The sequence below is a fragment of the Neopelma chrysocephalum genome, unplaced genomic scaffold (assembly GCF_003984885.1).
Source record: "Neopelma chrysocephalum unplaced genomic scaffold, ASM398488v2 Primary Assembly neopelma1_96714, whole genome shotgun sequence".
Classification (NCBI taxonomy): domain Eukaryota; kingdom Metazoa; phylum Chordata; class Aves; order Passeriformes; family Pipridae; genus Neopelma; species Neopelma chrysocephalum.
In genome coordinates this window covers 281,586-300,172 of record NW_020925358.1, presented here as the reverse complement: position 1 = coordinate 300,172, position 18,587 = coordinate 281,586, and the positions used below count along the sequence as shown (strand labels likewise).

Genomic DNA, 18,587 nt, shown 5'->3' with positions numbered 1-18,587 from the left:
ACCAATACATCTGTTCTTGAACAAGCAGCAGTCACAAGTATTGAGGCCATGTTACTGAGAACACAGCTGTGCTGGGCAGGGCATGTCTCAAGGATGAAGGACCACCGCCTCCCTAAGATCCTGCTTTATGGTGAACTTGCCACCGGCTGCCGCAAGAGACGAGCCCTGAAGAAAAGATACAAGGACTCCCTGAAACAACATCTCAGCCTTGGCCACATTGACCACCATAACTGGTCTACTCTGGCCTCCAATCGGGAGGCCTGGAGACAGACCATCTATAACACTGCTGATGCTTTTGAGAAAGCTCGCAGGATCACCCTTGAGGAGAAAAGACAACGCAGAAAGAACCGTGTCTTGTCGATACCACCTAAGGAGTCTTTCTGCTGTGCCTTTTGCAACCGGACATGCCTATCTTGTATTGGCCTTTTAGTCACCAACGCGCTTGCAACAAATGTGGGTAGAGCCCTTCCCAAATCTTCATTCACGAAGCATAGCCATGATATTAAAAACGCCTTACAGAGGCATTGTATGACACCTAGTAACCATATTTAACAATTTAATATAAATTCTCAAGGTCTATTCTGCCATGTACATCCTTGCTCTGAAGAAAACTTTATGCTTCTTTACTAGAAGGCAAAGATGCTAGCCAAACCTCTCATTGCTCAAAGAAAAACAGTACTGCTGAATTCCTGTACTCGCACACCTAGTGACCATGTACTCATGCCCAAATATTAAAATGAACTTTATATTTTTCCTATAATGTTAAATGCACAGTACTGTGAGACTGTCTTTTTATGTCAGCCCAGCAACATCTTATACACCACACCCAACAAGCAGCACTTTCAGAAAGTACTACTGATTTTGCTGCTTATTAAGGGAAACAATCTACATGAATTTTGACAAGGACAAGTGCAAGGTCCTGCACCTGGGTGGGTGCAATCCCAAGAACAAGTACAGGCTGGATGGAGAATGGATTGAGAGCAGCCCTGGGGAGAAGGACTTGGGGGTGTTGCTTGAGGAAAAGCTTGACATGACCCAGCAATGTGCACTAGCAGCCCAGAAACCAACTGTGTCCTGGGCTGCTGCACTGAAAGCAGTGTGGTCAGCAGGTCGAGAGAGGGGGAACTAAATGATCTTTAAGGTCCCTTCCAACTCAAGCCATTTTAAGGATTCTATGAAATTGTGTTGTTAAAATTGCATTAATCATTTAATATCAAAGCTAATTAATTTTAAGAATTTGAAATTGTAAGTACATTACCACTATAAAACATTAACAAATAGGTTTTGACCTTTTATTAGGAGTGGAGATCTACATTTTTTATATTAACATTTCCTACACACTTTTTTTTTATCTCTTACCAGGTCTTTCCTTGCCAGTTCCTTTTGACTCAGCAAATTTCTGTATTAAACTCTTAACTGTAGTATTTGTCATGTTATCAATAAACTCTTCATGCACCTGCAAAAAAAAAAAAAAGACAACACAGCACACAAAAGGAATTTTAAAACCAGTAATTGAAAGAATGTAATTAACTTTAATAAGTGGTTTTCTCTAGAGTTAGAGTTCAAAATACTTGCCTCCAAAATATATTACAGGGCTTCCAAAAATCTACAGATATTTTATCAAGGAAATCACTTCTTTGCTTTATTGTGTAAGATGCAAATGTGTGTAAGATACAGATACAAATGAGGAATGAAAGAATACAGCTTGATGATGGGTCTAAGATTTACTTCCATTTCTTCTATCTAAACCACTTTTGTAGTCCATAATTTTCTGAATTTGTCAGCAACGTCCCACTACAATGTCAGGAAGACAAGCAGTCTCTTAAGCCAGCACCACTTTAGAGTGTAAACTATTACTCCCGTGTTCTCACAATTCCCACCTGCTTGAGTAAAAACATTACTGTTGTAATGTTTTTTAGTCTGACAAATGAACAACCACATGTTGTTAATAAGGTTTTCCGACAAGGCAGTATGTATATACTTTAGAAATAAATAGTATGACCTTTGCGACCACCATTCATTAGCAGAAAACCTCAAAACCGAGGAAAACAGTGACTGAAATTAAGTATATACAAATAAAACTACATTTCAGAACATCAAAAATTAAGGACTACTTATAAGGATTATTAATTAAACCAACTTGCATCTAGAAAAAAGACAGTATAAAAACTTCTTTCGGTACTGTTACTGAAGGTCTTTTGCTCATTAAAACCAAAGTATATAAAAAATTTGGAAGTTTTCAGACTGATATAATTTCAAGTTTTAGTCAAAGAAAAACACAAGTATCCTGAAATGTGTGAAATAGGTGCTAATTAATATCTAGGGAACAGAATTCCAAATTGTCAAAATATAGTTTTTTCGTTAACACAAAATGTAATGATTATTCAGCCTTATTCTGTAAAATTTGTGGTATTGAACTTATAAATACACCAGGAAGCAATAAAAGATTCAGGTTATGTTGAATTTAGATATAAAAAGAATTGCAATACAATGAACAAAATTAGAGGATAAAAAATTTCAGAGAAACTTGAATAACAAAAGAGAAAACACATATAGAAACATCACAAAAGACCAAAGCAGCAATTTAATAGATGTTTAAATCTCCTTCAAACCTCTCATAAACAAGTTCAATACTCACATAATGTTTGATATCTGTCATAAAAAGAACCATATCTGCTTGAAAGTCTTTTGAATTCTGTAGATCATTTTTGTTTATCTCCTTATACTCATACTAGTTTTAAAATCTACCATCATTTGAAAGATGTGATCCTGTGATTACCACAAACACAGTAAGAAATGTTTCATTTAATAGTTAAGAAAAACATGTAGCATGGTCCAAACAAATGATAGTATAAAAATTACCTCTCCTATTTGCAAATGAATTTCTTTTATGGTATTTGACAATGATTCTATAATCTCTTTCATATGAAGAAGGTGTGTTTCTTCAATGTCTTGAAATTTCTGTAAACCAATACAAACAATTATTCATAATGAAAAGAATTCTTGAAATGCTAAACCTTAAATTTTAAGAAATATACTAAACAGAAAAACACATTTTTTTTTCAGATTTTGATTGTGGTAATTACAGTGCTTAAGAAAGGAAGGTGTAGAATTCACAGTTATGAAATAATGTATTTTATAATAACCTTTTAGAAGCATTATCCAATTTTTTATTTACTCTTTAAACTTTCACCTGTTTTGATTTTTTTAAAGTCTGACTTATTTCTATCAAAATAAAATAGGATTGAAGGATGTTTAAAAAAATAAAACCAACACAACTTTTTTTACGTAACTGAAGAGTTTCAGTTTCTCATCTAACCCCAGAAATTTCTGGATCTGTTTTGCAACTCCTCCTTATCACCCTCTTTTCCTGCTCACAATATACACATGCTTTATGTTTCTTCAGTTAAATCTATATCCTTTGCTTCTTTAAATGCAATTCATTTGTTTGATCTTTAAACTCACTGTATAAAAGCTTTGCAGTTTGTCTGGAATTTGCCCTCCTGTTCAATCTTACTCAGGCTTGCACCTGACACCCGTTTTAAAACCATTTCCAATGTCTCTAATAACCCCTTCCTAGCGAAAGATCAGAACTAAAAATGTCATCTTTCCCAACAGTCAAACATAATCATCTTGAAATCCATGTTTACTCCTGCTCTGTCCTAGTTCTCTTCCTACTTCTGTAACTGTCCAAACTTTGAAGCACCACTCAATCTTTGTTCCAACTTTTTTCCTCAAGTGGTCATCCTTTGTAGCCTATTCTGTGATGTTACTTATTTTACTGACTGCTTGATTACATAAACTATATCATTTTACTTTCAAAGCTATCTATGGTCCATCTCTATAATATCTGCTCTCAATCACTATCAGGGTGTCAACATCTGTACACAATGTGATCATCCAGCCGATTTTCACTACCGTCCTGATTTTGTCTGGGATAGAGTTCATTTTCTTCTCAGTAACTGGTACAGTGCTGTGTTTTGGATTCAATATGAGAATAATGCTGATAACACACTGATGTTTTGTTTGTTGTTGAGCAGTGCAGCTGCACAAGAAGCCATCAGGGAGCACAGCCGGGACAGCTGACCCGAACTGGTCAAAGGGATATAACAATAATAATAATATGGTATGGAATATTTTACTTTTTTCAATTATTAAACTGTTCTTACATCAACCCAGGTTTTACCTTTTTCCGTTTCTCCTCCACATCCCACTGGGGCAGGAGGAGAGAATGAGCAACTGCATGGTACTTAGTTGCTGGCTGGAGTTAAACCACAACAACTATTTAATTTTTACCTAAACTCAAAGTCAAATTCTGAGATTTTGTCAATGCCACTTCCTTTGTGTTTGGTTTGAGCTCCACATAAAACTCTGCAAAATATTCTCCTTTAAACTCTTCTCTGTAGTGTATATCAAAACAGCCAGCCATTCAGAGATTTAAATTTTTTGGTCTCTTATGTCAGTGGATGGCAACCCCCTCTTCTCAAGTGTTTCCTTATTTACCGTTTATTGTTTTATACTTAAGATTTTAAGTCTTTGAAGTAGAAGCCATCTTCGCCTTGCACAATACATAACACAAAGGGGTCTGATCAAAGACTAAAGCTATCTAGGTACTATAATACAACCAGCTATAATTATTAACCAAATTGTTTACTTTCACTTTTGAAAGATCAGTCCATTTTGAATAGATGTACTGAAATGAATCTGTAATGTTACTGACCCAATAAATCCAAGTCAATTCTTAGCATTTTAAGCTACAATAAAAATGAAAAAACATCAACAGGATCTTTATCTATTCAACTCAGCATACACCGTTTAAGTAAGCATTATTCCTTTTTATAAACATGTACATTTTCCTTTAAGTTTTAAAATGTGAAGAATTATTACTCATTCTTGAACTTTATTTATATAAAAACTGCTCAACAGCAAAGTTATCCAGTCAACTGCACTCAGTTCTAGTTAAGATAGGACTTTTAAAGAATAACTTAGCACTTTCAGCTATTTGATTCATTCCAATAACTGACTGCGCTATGTGATTATAAAAAAGCTTCTAAAAAGGTGAAATAACTGACAAATGAGATGTTTTCTTAACAAGTGCATAGCAATTGTACAATACAACTATAGTTTTATTCAGAAAATCTTTCAACATGAAGAATTTCTGTCAAATCCAATATCTGAACAAGAAAGTGAATTATATTTTCCTATGTCTTTAATCATAAAAATCCTTCCATGATTATTGCAGAAAAAAACACATAACTTGCAATTTAGTATTAGGAAGATCATGGTTTTAATTTCAACCTCTCAAAATAATATATCACAAGTTATGTCACTTTTTGATAATAGCAGGTAATATAATAGATTGGAAAAAAGGAAAAATATGTAAAATTTATATAACAGTATTGGTGGAGTTTAAGAAAAGAGGACAGTTCAATGAGGACATTGCTACATGATTACCTAGAATATAGCCCCAAAAATTCAAGGCAATTGCATCCTCAGAAAAATTTTATCTGAATGGTCTAAGACAGATTTAAGTCAACTGGTTTTGCACTGAAACAGCTGAGAATGCTCACACTGCTCATTTATTTTGTGTTCAGAATTAGTATACTTTAAGTGAAATTAAGTAAATTAAGTAAATTAAGATAATCTAGGGTGTGATTGATTGGGACAGGTTGCTAGTGAGGGTCCTCTGCTGCTGACTCTGAGATGTGCTGGCCACACTGGAGCACACTTGAAGTCTTATGGAGACAAGTCAGGGACTCCTGAGGTAACAGAAGCCAACAGGGAAACACTGGGGAAATATCTCAAAGGAATTAAGGTATGTTCCTCTAGGAAGGCGACACAGCTGACAGCCCAGCTGAGGTGCCTTTGCACCAATGCACACGGCATGAGCAACAAGCAGGAGGAGTTGGAAGCCACGTGCTGTTAGAAAGATATGACCTTGTTGCCATTACTGAAACTTGTTGGGACAAATCCCATGACTTGAGTGTGACGATGGATGGCTACGGGCTGTTCAGAAGAGACGGGGAAGGAAGGAGAGGTGGAGAGGTTGCCCTCTACATCAAGAGGTGGATTGAGTGTGACGAGTTGCTCTGAAGAACAGTCATGAGCAGGTGGAAAGCCTGTGGGTAAGAGTGTCCTAGTTACAGGGGCCAGGACCAGTTTATTACTATGTGGGTATAACCAAAACTTGGTGAACTTGCCTCCGGCTGCCGCAAGAGAGGAGCTCCGAAGAAAAGATACAAGGACTCCCTGAAGCAACAACTCAGCCTTGGGCATATTGATCACCATAACTGGTCTACTCTGGCCTCTAACCGGGAGGCCTGGAGACAGACCATTTATAACGCTGCTGATGCTTTTGAGAAGGCACGCAGGATCACTCTTGAGGAGAAAAGACAACGCAGAAAGAATCGAGCCTTGCAGAATATACCATCTAAGGAGTCTTTCTGCTGTGTCTTTTGCAACCGGACTTGCCTTTCCCGTATTGGCCTTTTTAGCCACCAACGCGCTTGCAAGAATAGTGGGTAGAGCCCTTCCCAAATCTTCGTTCGCGAAGCCTAGCCATGATGATGATGATAACCAAAACTGTGTATTCTACACCCTCTATGTCATTTCTGATGGACTGTTAATAATGGATCATTTGCAGCAGCTGCCCAGGGCACACCTAATGACTCAGTTGTGATAACTCCCCTCTGGAGAGGAATTAGCACCTTCACACCCAGCCTGAGGGGTCATCTCTGCTAATGGGCCATACTGGACTGGCATAATAGGCAGCTGCAACACCCATACCATCAAAGACTTCAAAAATATCCCATGACTCACAGAGTTAAATCACCCATTGTGAAACTCCCTGCCCTGGGGGAGGTACTGGACATTCCCACCTGAATTTGAGCATATATATAATCTGTGGGTTTTGGGACTTCTGGTACCACTCATCAGATCGAGAGGAGGACATGAACTCCAACAGGACTGCCACTGCCACTCTTGACAAGACTGCGATCATGACCTCAACAGAACTGCAACCATCACCCAGACCAACAGGTTTTCCTTTCCTCTTACTTTGCACCCAGGTGGGCCACGTGGTGCTCAGCACAGGGGCCAACAAACACCGTTCTGTTCTTGTCCCAGGGGGATGGGTTATACATCTGTTTTTGTGGGTTAAAACCAGTTTTTCTCTGTATCATTGCATCTATTGTAATTTATTTTTAGTAAATTGTAACTCTGACTTATAATCTCTCTAGAGTTGGGTTCATTTTTCCCACTGGTTTACTTTTAAACCAGCACAAAGAGTCAAAGACTGAGGCAACAAAGGGAACCTTGTAATTGGTGTCTACTGCGGGCCACCTGACTAAGGGGAGCCTATTGACAAAGCCTTCTTGCTCCAGATACACGAGGCATTGTGGTTACAGGCTTTTTTCCTGATGGGGGACTTCAACCACCCCAACATCTGCTGGGAAAGTAGTGCAGTGAGCTGTACGCAATTCAGGAGACTCCTGGAATGCATGGAGGATAACTTCTTGAGCCAGGTAATAAGACAACTCTACCAGAGGGGATGAGATACTGGATCTGATGGTTAACAACATACGTGAGTTAATTGGGGGCATCAAGATTGGAGGCAGCCTGGGCTGCAGTGATCATGCACTGGTGGAGTTTGCAGTCCTGAGGGATATGGGTCAGGTAAGGAGTAAAGTTAGGCCCCTGAACTTTAGGAAAGCAGACTTCCAGCTCTTCAGGGAGATAGTCAATAGGATCCCCTGGGACACTGCCCTCAAGGAAAGCAAGTGGAACAGAGCTGGCAGATCTTTAAAGAAGTCTTCCATAGAATACAAGAGCTAGTGATCTCCAGGAGCAAGAAGTCAGGCAAGGAAGGCAAGAGACCGGCATGGCTGAGTAGGTAACTGCTGGCCAAACTAAAGGGAAAGAAGCAAATGCACAGACAGTGGAAACAAGGACAGGTAGCCTGGGAAGAGTATAGAGATGAAGTATGGTTGTGTAGGGATGGGGTGAGGAAGGCCAAGGCAAAGCTGGAACTGAACCTGGAAAGGGAGGCAAAGAATAACAGGAAGGGCTTCTACAGCTATGACAACCAGAAAAAGAAGGTCAAAGAAGGAGTACCCCCCCATTAACAATGATGGTAAACTGGTAACAACAGATGAGGAGAAGGCTGAGGTACTCAACAACTTTTTTGCCTCAGTCTTCAATGGCAACCTTTCTTCCCACACCTCTTGAGTGGATGGACAGAAGGATGGGGACTGGGGGAGCAAAGTCCCTCCCACTGTAAGTGAAGATCAGGTTCATGACCACCTGAAGAACCTGAATGTACATAAGTCTATGGGACCCGATGAGATGCATCCCAGAGTCCTGAGGGAAGTGGCTGATGTAGTTGCCAAGCCACTCTCCATGATATTTGAGAAGTCATGGCAGTCAGAAGTCGTCCATAAAGACTGGAAAAAGGGAGGCATTGTACCCATATTAAAAAAGGGTAGAAAGGAAGACCCTGGGAAGTACTGACCTGTCAGCCTCACCTCTGTGCCTGGTAAGATCCTTGAACAGATCCTCCTAGAAGTTACGCTAAGGCACTTGGAGGACAAAGGGGTGGTTCAAGACAGCCAGCACAGATTCACCAAGGACAACTCTTGCCTGACCCACCTGTGGCCTTCTACAACAGCATCACTACATCAGTCGACAAGGGAAAGGCTACAGATGTCATCTATCTGGACTTCTGTAAGATTTTTGATACCGTCCCTCACAACATCCTTCTCTCTAAATTGGAGAGATGGATTTGATGGGTGAACTGTTAGATGGATAAGAAAGCAGTAGCATGGTCGCATCCAGAGGGTAGTGGTCAACGGCTCAGAGTCCCAGTGGACATCATTGACAAGTGGTGTCCCTCAGGGGTCCGTATTGGGACCGGTGTTATTTAATATATTCATTAATAACATAGATGAAGGGATCGAGCGCACCCTCAGCAAGTTTGCAGATGACACCAAGCTGAGTGGTGCAGTTGACACACCTGAATGCTGGGATGACATCCAGAAGGACCTGGACAAGCACAAGAAATGGGCCCATGCGAATCTCATTGGGTTCAACAAGGCCAAGTACAAGGTGCTGCACCGGAGTCAGAGCAACACCCAATATCAATATAGGCTAGGGGATGAATGGTCGAGGGCAGCCCTGCCGAGAAGGACTTGGGGTTGTTGTGGTTGAGAGGCTGGACATGAGCCAGCAGTGTGCACTCGCAGCCCAGAAAGCCAATCGCTTCCTGGGCTGCATCAAAAGCAGTGTGGCCAGCAGGTTGAGGGAGGTGATTCTGCCCCTCTACTCTGCTCTCGTGATACCCCACCTTGAGTACTGTGTCCACTGCTGGGGGCCCCAGCACAGGAAGGACAACAGTCTGTTGGAGTGAGTCCAGAGGAGGCCACCAAGTTGATTAGAGGGATGGAGCACTTCTATTAGGAAAGGCTGAGAGAGTTGGGTTTGTTCAGCCTGGAGAAGAGAAGGCTTCAGGGTGACCTAATTGAGGCCTTCCAGTACCTGAAGGGAGCCTACAAGAAAGATGGTGAAAGACTTTTTACAAGAGCTTGTAGTGACAAAACAAGGGGGGAATGGTTTCAAACTGAAAGATGGTAGGTTAAGGTAAGATATTAGGAAAAAATTCTTGACTGTAAGGGTGATGAGGCACCAGCACAGATTGCTCAGAGAAGTTGTGGATGCCCCATCCCTGGAAGTGTTTAAGGACAGGTTGAATGGGGCTCTGAGCAACCTGCTCAAATGGAAGGTGTTTCTGCCCATGGCAGGGGGGTTGGAACTAGATGATCTTTAAGGTCCCTTCCAACCCAGGCCATTCTATGATTCTATGATATTCACAAGTGTTATTTTTCTTACCACATTATCTTTAAAGTAGCGTTGCTGCAACAAAACTGTAGATGCAGCTACACCATTATACTTAAAGTTCACAGATAGGACTTATACTGGTAGAATTCTAATTGTCATTTCCAATATGGATAGCTGTGGAAGGTATTAAGAGTTTCCAGGTGTCCATTAACACATTAAGTGAAAATTTAAATTTCGAGTAAAAGGGGTTGTTGCAGTTAATGAACTAAGGTTATTTACGCAAGTGTGGTTTGCAGTGAGACATAATTTGTATCATTTTTGTATTGCAAAACAAAACAAATAGCCCAAAAGCATGGTCACAGTTTCCCAGCTGTAAGATCTGGTATAGTAAAAAGATTTCTTTTCTCTACATCTCAGCCTGTTTGAAACAACTCATGCCTACCTAATAACACAAATCATCATGCCTAGGCTTCACGAATGAAGATTTGGGAAGGGCTCTACCCACATTTGATACAAGCACGCTGGTGGCTAAAAAGGCCAATACGAAACAGGCACGTCCGGTTGCAAAAGCCACAGCAGAAAGACTCCTTAGGTGGTATATTCTGCAAGGCACGAATCTTTCTGCATTGCCTTTTCTCCTCGAGAGTGATCCTGCATGCTTTCTCAAAAGCATCAACAGCGTTATAGATAGTGCGTCTCCAGACCTCCCGATTGGAGGCCAGAGTAGACCAGTTATGGTGATCAATATGGCCAAGGCTGAGATGTTGTTTCAGGGAGTCCTTGTATCTTCTCTTCGGGGCTCCTCTCTTGCGGCAGCTGGCAGCAAGTTCACCATAAAGCAAGATCTTAGGGAGGCGGTGGTCCTTCATCCTTGAGACGTGCCCTGCCCAAGGCAACTGTGTTCTCAGCAACATGGCCTCAATATTTGTGATTGCTGCTTGTTCTAGAACAGACGTATTAGTCACATAATCTGACCAGTGGATGTTTAGGATAGTATGGAGGCAGCGTTGATGGAAGCGTTCTAGGAGTCGCAGGTGGTGGCAGTAGATGACCCATGATTCAGATTCATATGAGAGTAGACAGCACTATGGCTCTGTAAACACTGATCTTTGTACTTTTCTTCAAGTGTTTATTTCACCAAACTCTTTTTATGAAGCTTTCCGAAGGCACTATATGCCTTTGCTAATCTGTTGTCTATCTCTCTGTCAATCTTATCATCTGAGGAGATGAGGCTACCTAGGTAATTAAACTGCTGGACTGATTTGAGCTCTGATTCGCCAATGGTGATATGGGGATGATGGAAGACTTCCTGAGGTGCAGGTTGATAGAGAACTTCTGTCTTCTTTAAGCTGACTTCCAGCCCAAAGAGCAAAGCAGGATATTAGACACTGCAGGGCTGCTTCTGTGTGGGCGACAAGGGCGGCGTCATCAGCATAAAGCAGCTCCTGGACAAGATGGTTTAAGGTCTTAGTATGGGCCTTCAGTCACCTTAGGTTGAAAAGGCTTCCATCAGTACGGCATTGAATGTAGATACCATCCTGATCATCGAGGTCTGCCATCGCCCTTTGGAGCATCATGCTGAAAAAGACTGTGAATAGGGTTGGTGCAAGAACGCAGCCTTGTTTCACACCATTCGTTATTAGAAAGGGCTCAGAAAGTGCATTGCCATATCTGACTTGACCGTGTTGATCCTCATGGAGTGAGATGATCATTTTAAGGAACTTGGGGGAACAACCTAAGCATTCCAAAATCTGCCATAGACCTTTTCTGCTCACAGTATTGAAAGCCTTGGTGAGATCAACAAAGGTTACATAGAGACCTTTGTTCTGTTCCCTACACTTCTCTTGCAGTTGTCTGAGAACAAATATCATGCCTGTGGTACTCCTGTTGGCTCTGAAACCACACTGACTTTCAAGTAGAATTCCTTCTGCTATAGCGGGTATTAGTGTGTTCAGGAATATTCTTGCCAGGATTTTGCCAGCAAAGGAGAGCAGAGTGATACCACGGTAATTTGAACAGTCTGATTTAATTTTCTTCTTATATGAGGTGATGATGACTGCATCATGAAGGTCTGATGGTAGTTCACCTAGTTCCCCACAGCGCAGTACGAACTCGTGAAATTTAGCATGGAGTGCTTGGCCCCCATGCTTCCAGACTTCAGGTGGAATTGCATCAACCCCAGCTGCCTTGCCAATTTTCACCTGCTGTATGGCCTTAAGGGTTTCTCCTAAAGTGGGGGCAGTATCCAATTCATACTTCACCGGTTGTTGTGTGATGGACTGAATAGCTGAGTCTTGGACTACATGGCTAGTACTGAAAAGAGTCTGAAAGTGTTCAGACCATTGATTCAGGTTTTATCTGTCAGAAGCGTTTGACCATCAGCGCTGAGTAGAGGACTTTGGGCTTGGTATGTAGGCACGTATGCTGTTTTCGGGGCTTCATAGAATCCTCTGTGATCACCCGTGTCTGCGCATAATTGTGTTTTTTCAGCTAGATTGATCCACCACTTGTTCTGGATGTCACAAAGTTTCTGTTGGAGCTTGCTGCATGCAAGACGAAAGGCTGCTTTTCTTACGTGACAGGATGGCAGTGCAAGGTGTGCTTGATGAACAGTTCTCTTCTTCCTCAACAATTCCTGGATCTCTTGATTGTTTTCATCAATCCAGTCCTTGTTCTTCTTGAGGGAGAACCCTAAGGATTCTTCACAGGACTGCAGGATGCTGTTTTTAATATGGTGCCAAAGTGTTTTAGGAGCGGTATCTATAGAATCAATTGAATGGTTTTTGAGCCTAGTTTGAAGATTAGCCTGGAATTTTTTTCTCACTGTGGCTGATTGGAGATTGTTAACTTGCAGTCTCCTCCTTGGGATACTGCCCCTTTTAGGTTTGAATTTAAGATTGAGGTTAAGTTTACAGCACACCAGTCGATGGTCTGTTTGGCATTCTGCACTAGGCATCACGTGGGTATGGTGGACATCGTGGACGTCTCTCCGTCGCACCAAGACATAATCCATGAGGTGCCAATGCTTGGATCTGGGATGCATCCAGGTTGTCTTCAGACTATTTTTCTGCTGAAAGATAGTATTAGTGATGGTGAACTGTTGCTCCGCACAGAATTCTAGCAGAAGGCGACCATTATCGTTGCAGTTTCCAACACCATACTTGCCTAATATTCCTTTCCAGGCTTCAAAATTCTTTCCTACTCTGGCGTTGAAATCACCAAGGATAATGATCTTATCACCTGCAGGAACCTTTTGGGTAAGGTGGCGCAGGTCAGTGTAAAATTTATCCTTTTTGGCAGGGTCAGCTTGGAGAGTTGGGGCATATATACTAAAGAGGAAAACGTGTTGCTTGTTGTTTAGTGGAAGGCGTAGGGAGATAATGCAGTCAGAATGACCTGTTGGCAGATTTTCGAGTTTAGGAACAATAGAGTTTTTAATCATGAAGCCGACTCCTGAGAGATGCTTTTCGGTTCTGGGTTTACCTGACCAAAAGAGTGTGTAATTGGCACCATGTTCTCTAAGGCTGTCTTCCTCGTGAAGGCGAACTTCACTGAGAGCAGCAATGTTGATGTTGAGACGTGACAGTTCATGGGCAATTAGGGCAGACCGATGCTCAGGACATCCGCTATCTGCAGAATTGAGCACGGTTCTGATGTTCCAGCATGCTAGAGTTAATTTGGGTGCACCTTTGGAGGCAGGTGTATGCCTTTGTCTTTTGATCTTTGTGTGACTGCATTTGTATATGCCTTTGCTAATCTGTTGTCTATCTCCCTGTCAATCTTACCATCCGAGGAGATGAGGCTGCCTAGGTAATTAAACTGCTGGACTGATTTGAGTTCTGATTGACCAATGGTGATGTGGGGATGATGGGGGACTTCCTGAGGTGCAGGTTGATGGAGAACTTCTGTCTTCTTTAAACTGACTTCCAACCCAAAGAGCTCAGCAGCGTCTGCAAAGCTGGATGTTAAACGCTGCAGGGCTGCTTCTGTGTGGGCAGCAAGGGCGGCGTCATCAGCATAGAGCAGCTCCCGGGCAAGATGGTTTAAGGTCTTGGTATGGGCCTTCAGTTGCCTTAGGTTGAATAGGCTTCCATCAGTACGATATTGAATGTAGATACCGTCCTGATCATTGAGGTCTGCCATGGCCCTTTGGAGCATCATGCTGAAAAAGACTGTGAATAGGGTTGGTGCAAGAACGCAGCCTTGTTTCACACCATTCGTTATTAGAAAGGGCTCAGAAAGTGCATTGCCATATCTGACTTGGCTGTGCTGATCCTCATGGAGTGAGATGATCATTTTAAGGAACTTGGGGGGACAACCTAAACGTTCCAAAATCTGCCATAGACCTTTTCTGCTCACAGTATTGAAAGCCTTGGTGAGGTCGACAAAGGTTACATAGAGACCTTTGTTCTGTTCCCTACCCTTCTCTTGCAGTTGTCTGAGAACAAATACCATGTCTGTGGTACTCCTGTTGGCTCTGAAACCACACTGACTTTCAGGTAGAATTTCTTCTGCTATAGCGGGTATTAGTCTGTTCAGGAGTATTCTTGCCAGGATTTTGCCAGCAATGGAGAGCAGAGTAATACCACGGTAATTTGAGCAATCTGATTTAATTCCTTTCTTCTTATACAAAGTGATGATGAGTGCATCACGAAGGTCTGATGGTAGTTCGCCTAGTTCCCCACAGCGCACCACAAACTCGTGAAATTTGGTATGGAGTGCTTGGCCCCCATGTTTCCAGACTTCGGGTGGAATTCCATCAACCCCAGCTGCCTTGCCAATTTTCACCTGCTGTATGGCCTTGAGGGTTTCTCCTAAAGTGGGGGCAGTATCACGTGACTGCATTTGTAGAAGATGTCGCTACAGTGCTTTGCAAATGTGGGTAAGGCCTTTGAGCCTGCGCAATGGATTTTTTAGGTGAGACACAGTGTGCGCGGAACTGAACCCACCCTTTATCCTAAGGTTCATCTGCCAGGGCCGAGTGAGCTTGGACGGTGGCAGTGGGGTCCTCAGGACGTAGGTTTAATTGGAGTGACCTTCTCTTAGATGGATGGCCTTACAGGGCTAATCGAGCTCCATCTGCCCGGGTTTAGAGTTGTCCTTTTCCTCTGTGTGCTCCGAGGCTCCCCCTCTCATCTCCCACAAGGGCACAGTCTGTGCCGGCGAAGCTCCTCCTCTCTCTCTCCTTTCCGCGCCCTGGGTGGGGTCCGAGCGCCCGGGGCTGGGCCACGCCGCGCGCCCACGCCCGGGCCGGACCAGGCTGGGCCGGGGCCATGCCACATGCCCAAGTTCCGGGCCGGGCCCAATAACACAAATAAAGCTGAACAAAAAGCATCTTCAAATTCAGTCTCTAGATACAAAATAAAATGTTACTTTTTTCATTCTTTTATTGTTCAAATGAATCTTTTTAAAGATATTATGAAAAGCCTAGCTAATTTTATTACTGAAAGCCCCTAAATTTTCCTTCACTGACAATAAAATCCATTTCAAATACTCTTCATGTTTATCTTCTGTCAGTTCTAAACAAAAACTCTTGTTCATTACTCAGCTTTCTTGCTTGTTAGAGACAAGTTTACAGTGCAATTTTAGCAAGGCCAGTCTATTTGTTAATTGTTTTCTTATTGTTTCAGAGACCAGTAAGTCAACTGCTATAAACACAGTCTATTGTAAGGTAAGGAATAGATAGCAGACAGCTTTTGAGAGACTAAATAAAGATTTAAATCAACCTGACTGAATTTGCTCTGAAGTGAATCAAAAGCATTCACAGAATCTATTTCAGTGGGGGTTCAGTAACTCCCAGAGCAAGGTAAATAACAAAATCAACAAATTTGAAAAAGAAACTTTAAAACATAATAAGCAGCAGAATATGCAATCATACAAAGAACTTGATATCCTCTGAAATACAGATTAAAACAGCTTTAAAAAAACAAACCAAACCAAAAATTTGAATAGATGTAGGGGCTTTGACTGCCTCAGATAAACCCTGGAAAGTCACTTTCACAAGCTGTTACTGAAGTGTTTTGACAGAATGATAATGAAAACAACATGATAGATCTCAGTTTTAAAATTCCTATGAGTTCTATCTCTCCAGCAATTCACAAGATTTCCCACATGATCACAATGTATCTACAATACTTCTGAAAGTTTTCTTCCTAAAAAAGTCTTTCAGAGTGCTAGTGTTGAACTGTGTCATTCAAGGACACTGCCATCACAACATACATGGTCAATGTTCGCCCTTCAAACATATTACTTTTGACATTATTGTTCATATCAATTTCCAACGGAGATAATTCTATCTTGAACCAATTTTTAAAAGCTTCGATTTCAGAGAGGTAAAATAGAACACATCAATTTATTTTAAAGATAAGTGATTTAATATAACACTTACCTGTGCAGTTTCTGTCATCTTCTGTTCAAAAGCAGATTTAACTGCAGCATATTTCTCCACATACAATTTATAGGTATCTGTAGCTTTTTTCAATTTAACTGCTGCCTATAGATTAGTACAAAAAAAAGTGTTAAATGTCACACATCCAATCTGAACCAAGGCTTTTCAAAGTCACTATTAATAGAAAGCCTAGGATGACCTATAAAAATATTCAGGCGCATATCAAAACAGTGAAGTATCATAACAAAATTTCACCACCAAATAATGGATCCAAGCCATTAGAGATTTCTATTTAAAGCTATACATTAACGACCTAAAAAGGTAACAAAGCAATTACCTCATTTAAATACCTCCCTCTTATCAGCAATGACTGTTATACTTATTTTGAAATAAATATTTAAAAATTTGTATTGCCAAACTTAACTAAATAGCCCATGTCAAATATTTAAATCTGCAACAGAAAAGCAGGAAGAGAGCAGGGCTGGAATACAGATTAAACAGTTATTAGTGAAATTCTGAAAGAGTCAATGGTAAAAAATACAAGGCTGCACAGTTGTCTTAGAAGTGAATGAAGAAATATAAAGGAAAAGATATTCAGAAGTACAGGTGTTATGCCAATGGAAATTTTAAGATTAAGAGATATTTGAAAGTGAAGTTAATGCAGAACAAACTGATGGCCAAATTTATGCAGCTCAGAGTTGTTTAAAATAGTTCTTTTGGGCTTTATAATTTTATTTGTTTCACTATTTCTTGCTAATAAACCAAAGTGTTCTTTTTGTGGACTTAATATTCTTAAAAGACAAAAAGAAATACAGGAGAATACCAATATTACATGGACAACAAAACTGAATGAAGGGATTGGTTTTGGTAGAGAAAAGTGATTTTCAAAGTCTACAGCATAGTAAACGAGATGAAGTTTTTCAAAACTTTGATAATCTTGCTATTTCCGCATTAAAAGCAAATTAAAATAAAAACTATTTGCCTGGAACATCAGCCTTTTTGTAGCTTCTGTGTTCAACATGCCTACTTTATTTATCTTATCAAAAATTCCCATCAGTTGTAACTCAAAAATATTTCTGAATTGTTAATGAAATCAGTAAAGACAGTTGTATATATAATATTTGTTCTAGTTCTGAATAGCTTTCCTCGCTGTTCAGGATTAAAATAAATTTACTTCAAGAATATTATAAATTAATTGTGTAGGTTTAAGTAGTGATTTGCAATCACCAACCATATGAAGTTTAACAAGGGCAAATGCTGGATTCTGCACCTGGGATGGGGCAACCCTGGTTGTGTGTATAGACTGAGGAATGAGATGCTGGAAAGCAGTGCTGTGGAAAGGGACCTGGGGGTCCTGGTTGATGGCAAGTTGAATATGAGTCAGCAGTGCCCTGGCAGCCAAAAGGGCCAACTGTGTCCTGGGGGGCATCAGGCAAAGCATTGCCAGCCAGTCAAAGGAGGTGATTGTCCCACTCTATTCTGTGCTCGTGCAGCCTCGCCTCAAGTACTGTGTGCAGTTTTGGTCACCGCAAGATAAGAAAGATATAAAGCTATTAGAGAGCATCCAAAGGAGGGCCACGAGGATGGTGCAGGGTCTGGAGGGGAAGCCTTATGAGGAGTGGCTGAGGTCACTTGGTTTGTTCAGCCTGGAGGAGGCTGAGGAGAGACCTCATTGCGGTTTCAACTTCCTCACAAGGGGAAGCAGAGGGGCAAGTACCAATCTCTTCACTTTCATGACCAGTGACAGACTCGAGGAAATGGCATTAAGCTGTGTCAGGGGAGGTTTAGGTTGGATATCATGAAAAGATTTTTCACCCAGAGGGTGAAATAAACTGATTCTGCCTCAGAATGTAGGGTCTGAACTATTCTTAAACGCTTGCCTCTTTTAAATGAATTTAATGTGTCCCACAGGAAAATGGAAACTATTTCTCACTTTCAATTACTTGTAAAGCTGATCACTATATATAACTTTCAAATGAATTAAAATAAAATGTACTCAGGAAAGATATGCTGTAATTTCCAAGAGAAAAATAACTGAAAATCATGACTAACAGTAGAGTGTTATCACTTGTTCACATGGGGAAACATCAACCAGGAAATGAAGAGGAATCAAAGAGTTTCCAATTCTGAGAGAAGTAAGGAGGGGTGTCAGCAGAACTGCTCCTTTGGATTTCCGGAGGGCGGACTTTGACCTATTTAGGAGACTGGTTGAGACAGCCCCTTGGGCAGCAGTCTTGAAGGGCAAAGGAGTCCAGGAAGGCTGGACATGCTTTAAGAGGGACATCTTAAAGATACAGGAACAGACAGTCCCCATGTGTTGTGAAATGAGCCGGTGGGGAAGAAGACTGGCCTGGCTGAACAGAGAGCT

The 18,587-nt window shown here is 41.2% G+C and overlaps 1 protein-coding gene across 1 annotated transcript in view; it reads right to left on the bottom strand.

Annotated features, from left to right (window-relative positions):
- Nucleotides 1–18,587, bottom strand: part of LOC113981706 (F-BAR domain only protein 2-like) — a 240,011-nt gene that overhangs the window by 170,256 nt on the left and 51,168 nt on the right. Inside the window, exons 6-8 of the mRNA XM_027709262.1 lie at nucleotides 16,220–16,324; nucleotides 2,863–2,961; nucleotides 1,360–1,456 (exon numbers count right to left, since the gene is read on the bottom strand). Of these exons, the coding sequence (XP_027565063.1) occupies nucleotides 1,360–1,456; nucleotides 2,863–2,961; nucleotides 16,220–16,324 (301 nt within the window). The remainder of the gene's footprint in view (nucleotides 1–1,359; nucleotides 1,457–2,862; nucleotides 2,962–16,219; nucleotides 16,325–18,587) is intronic.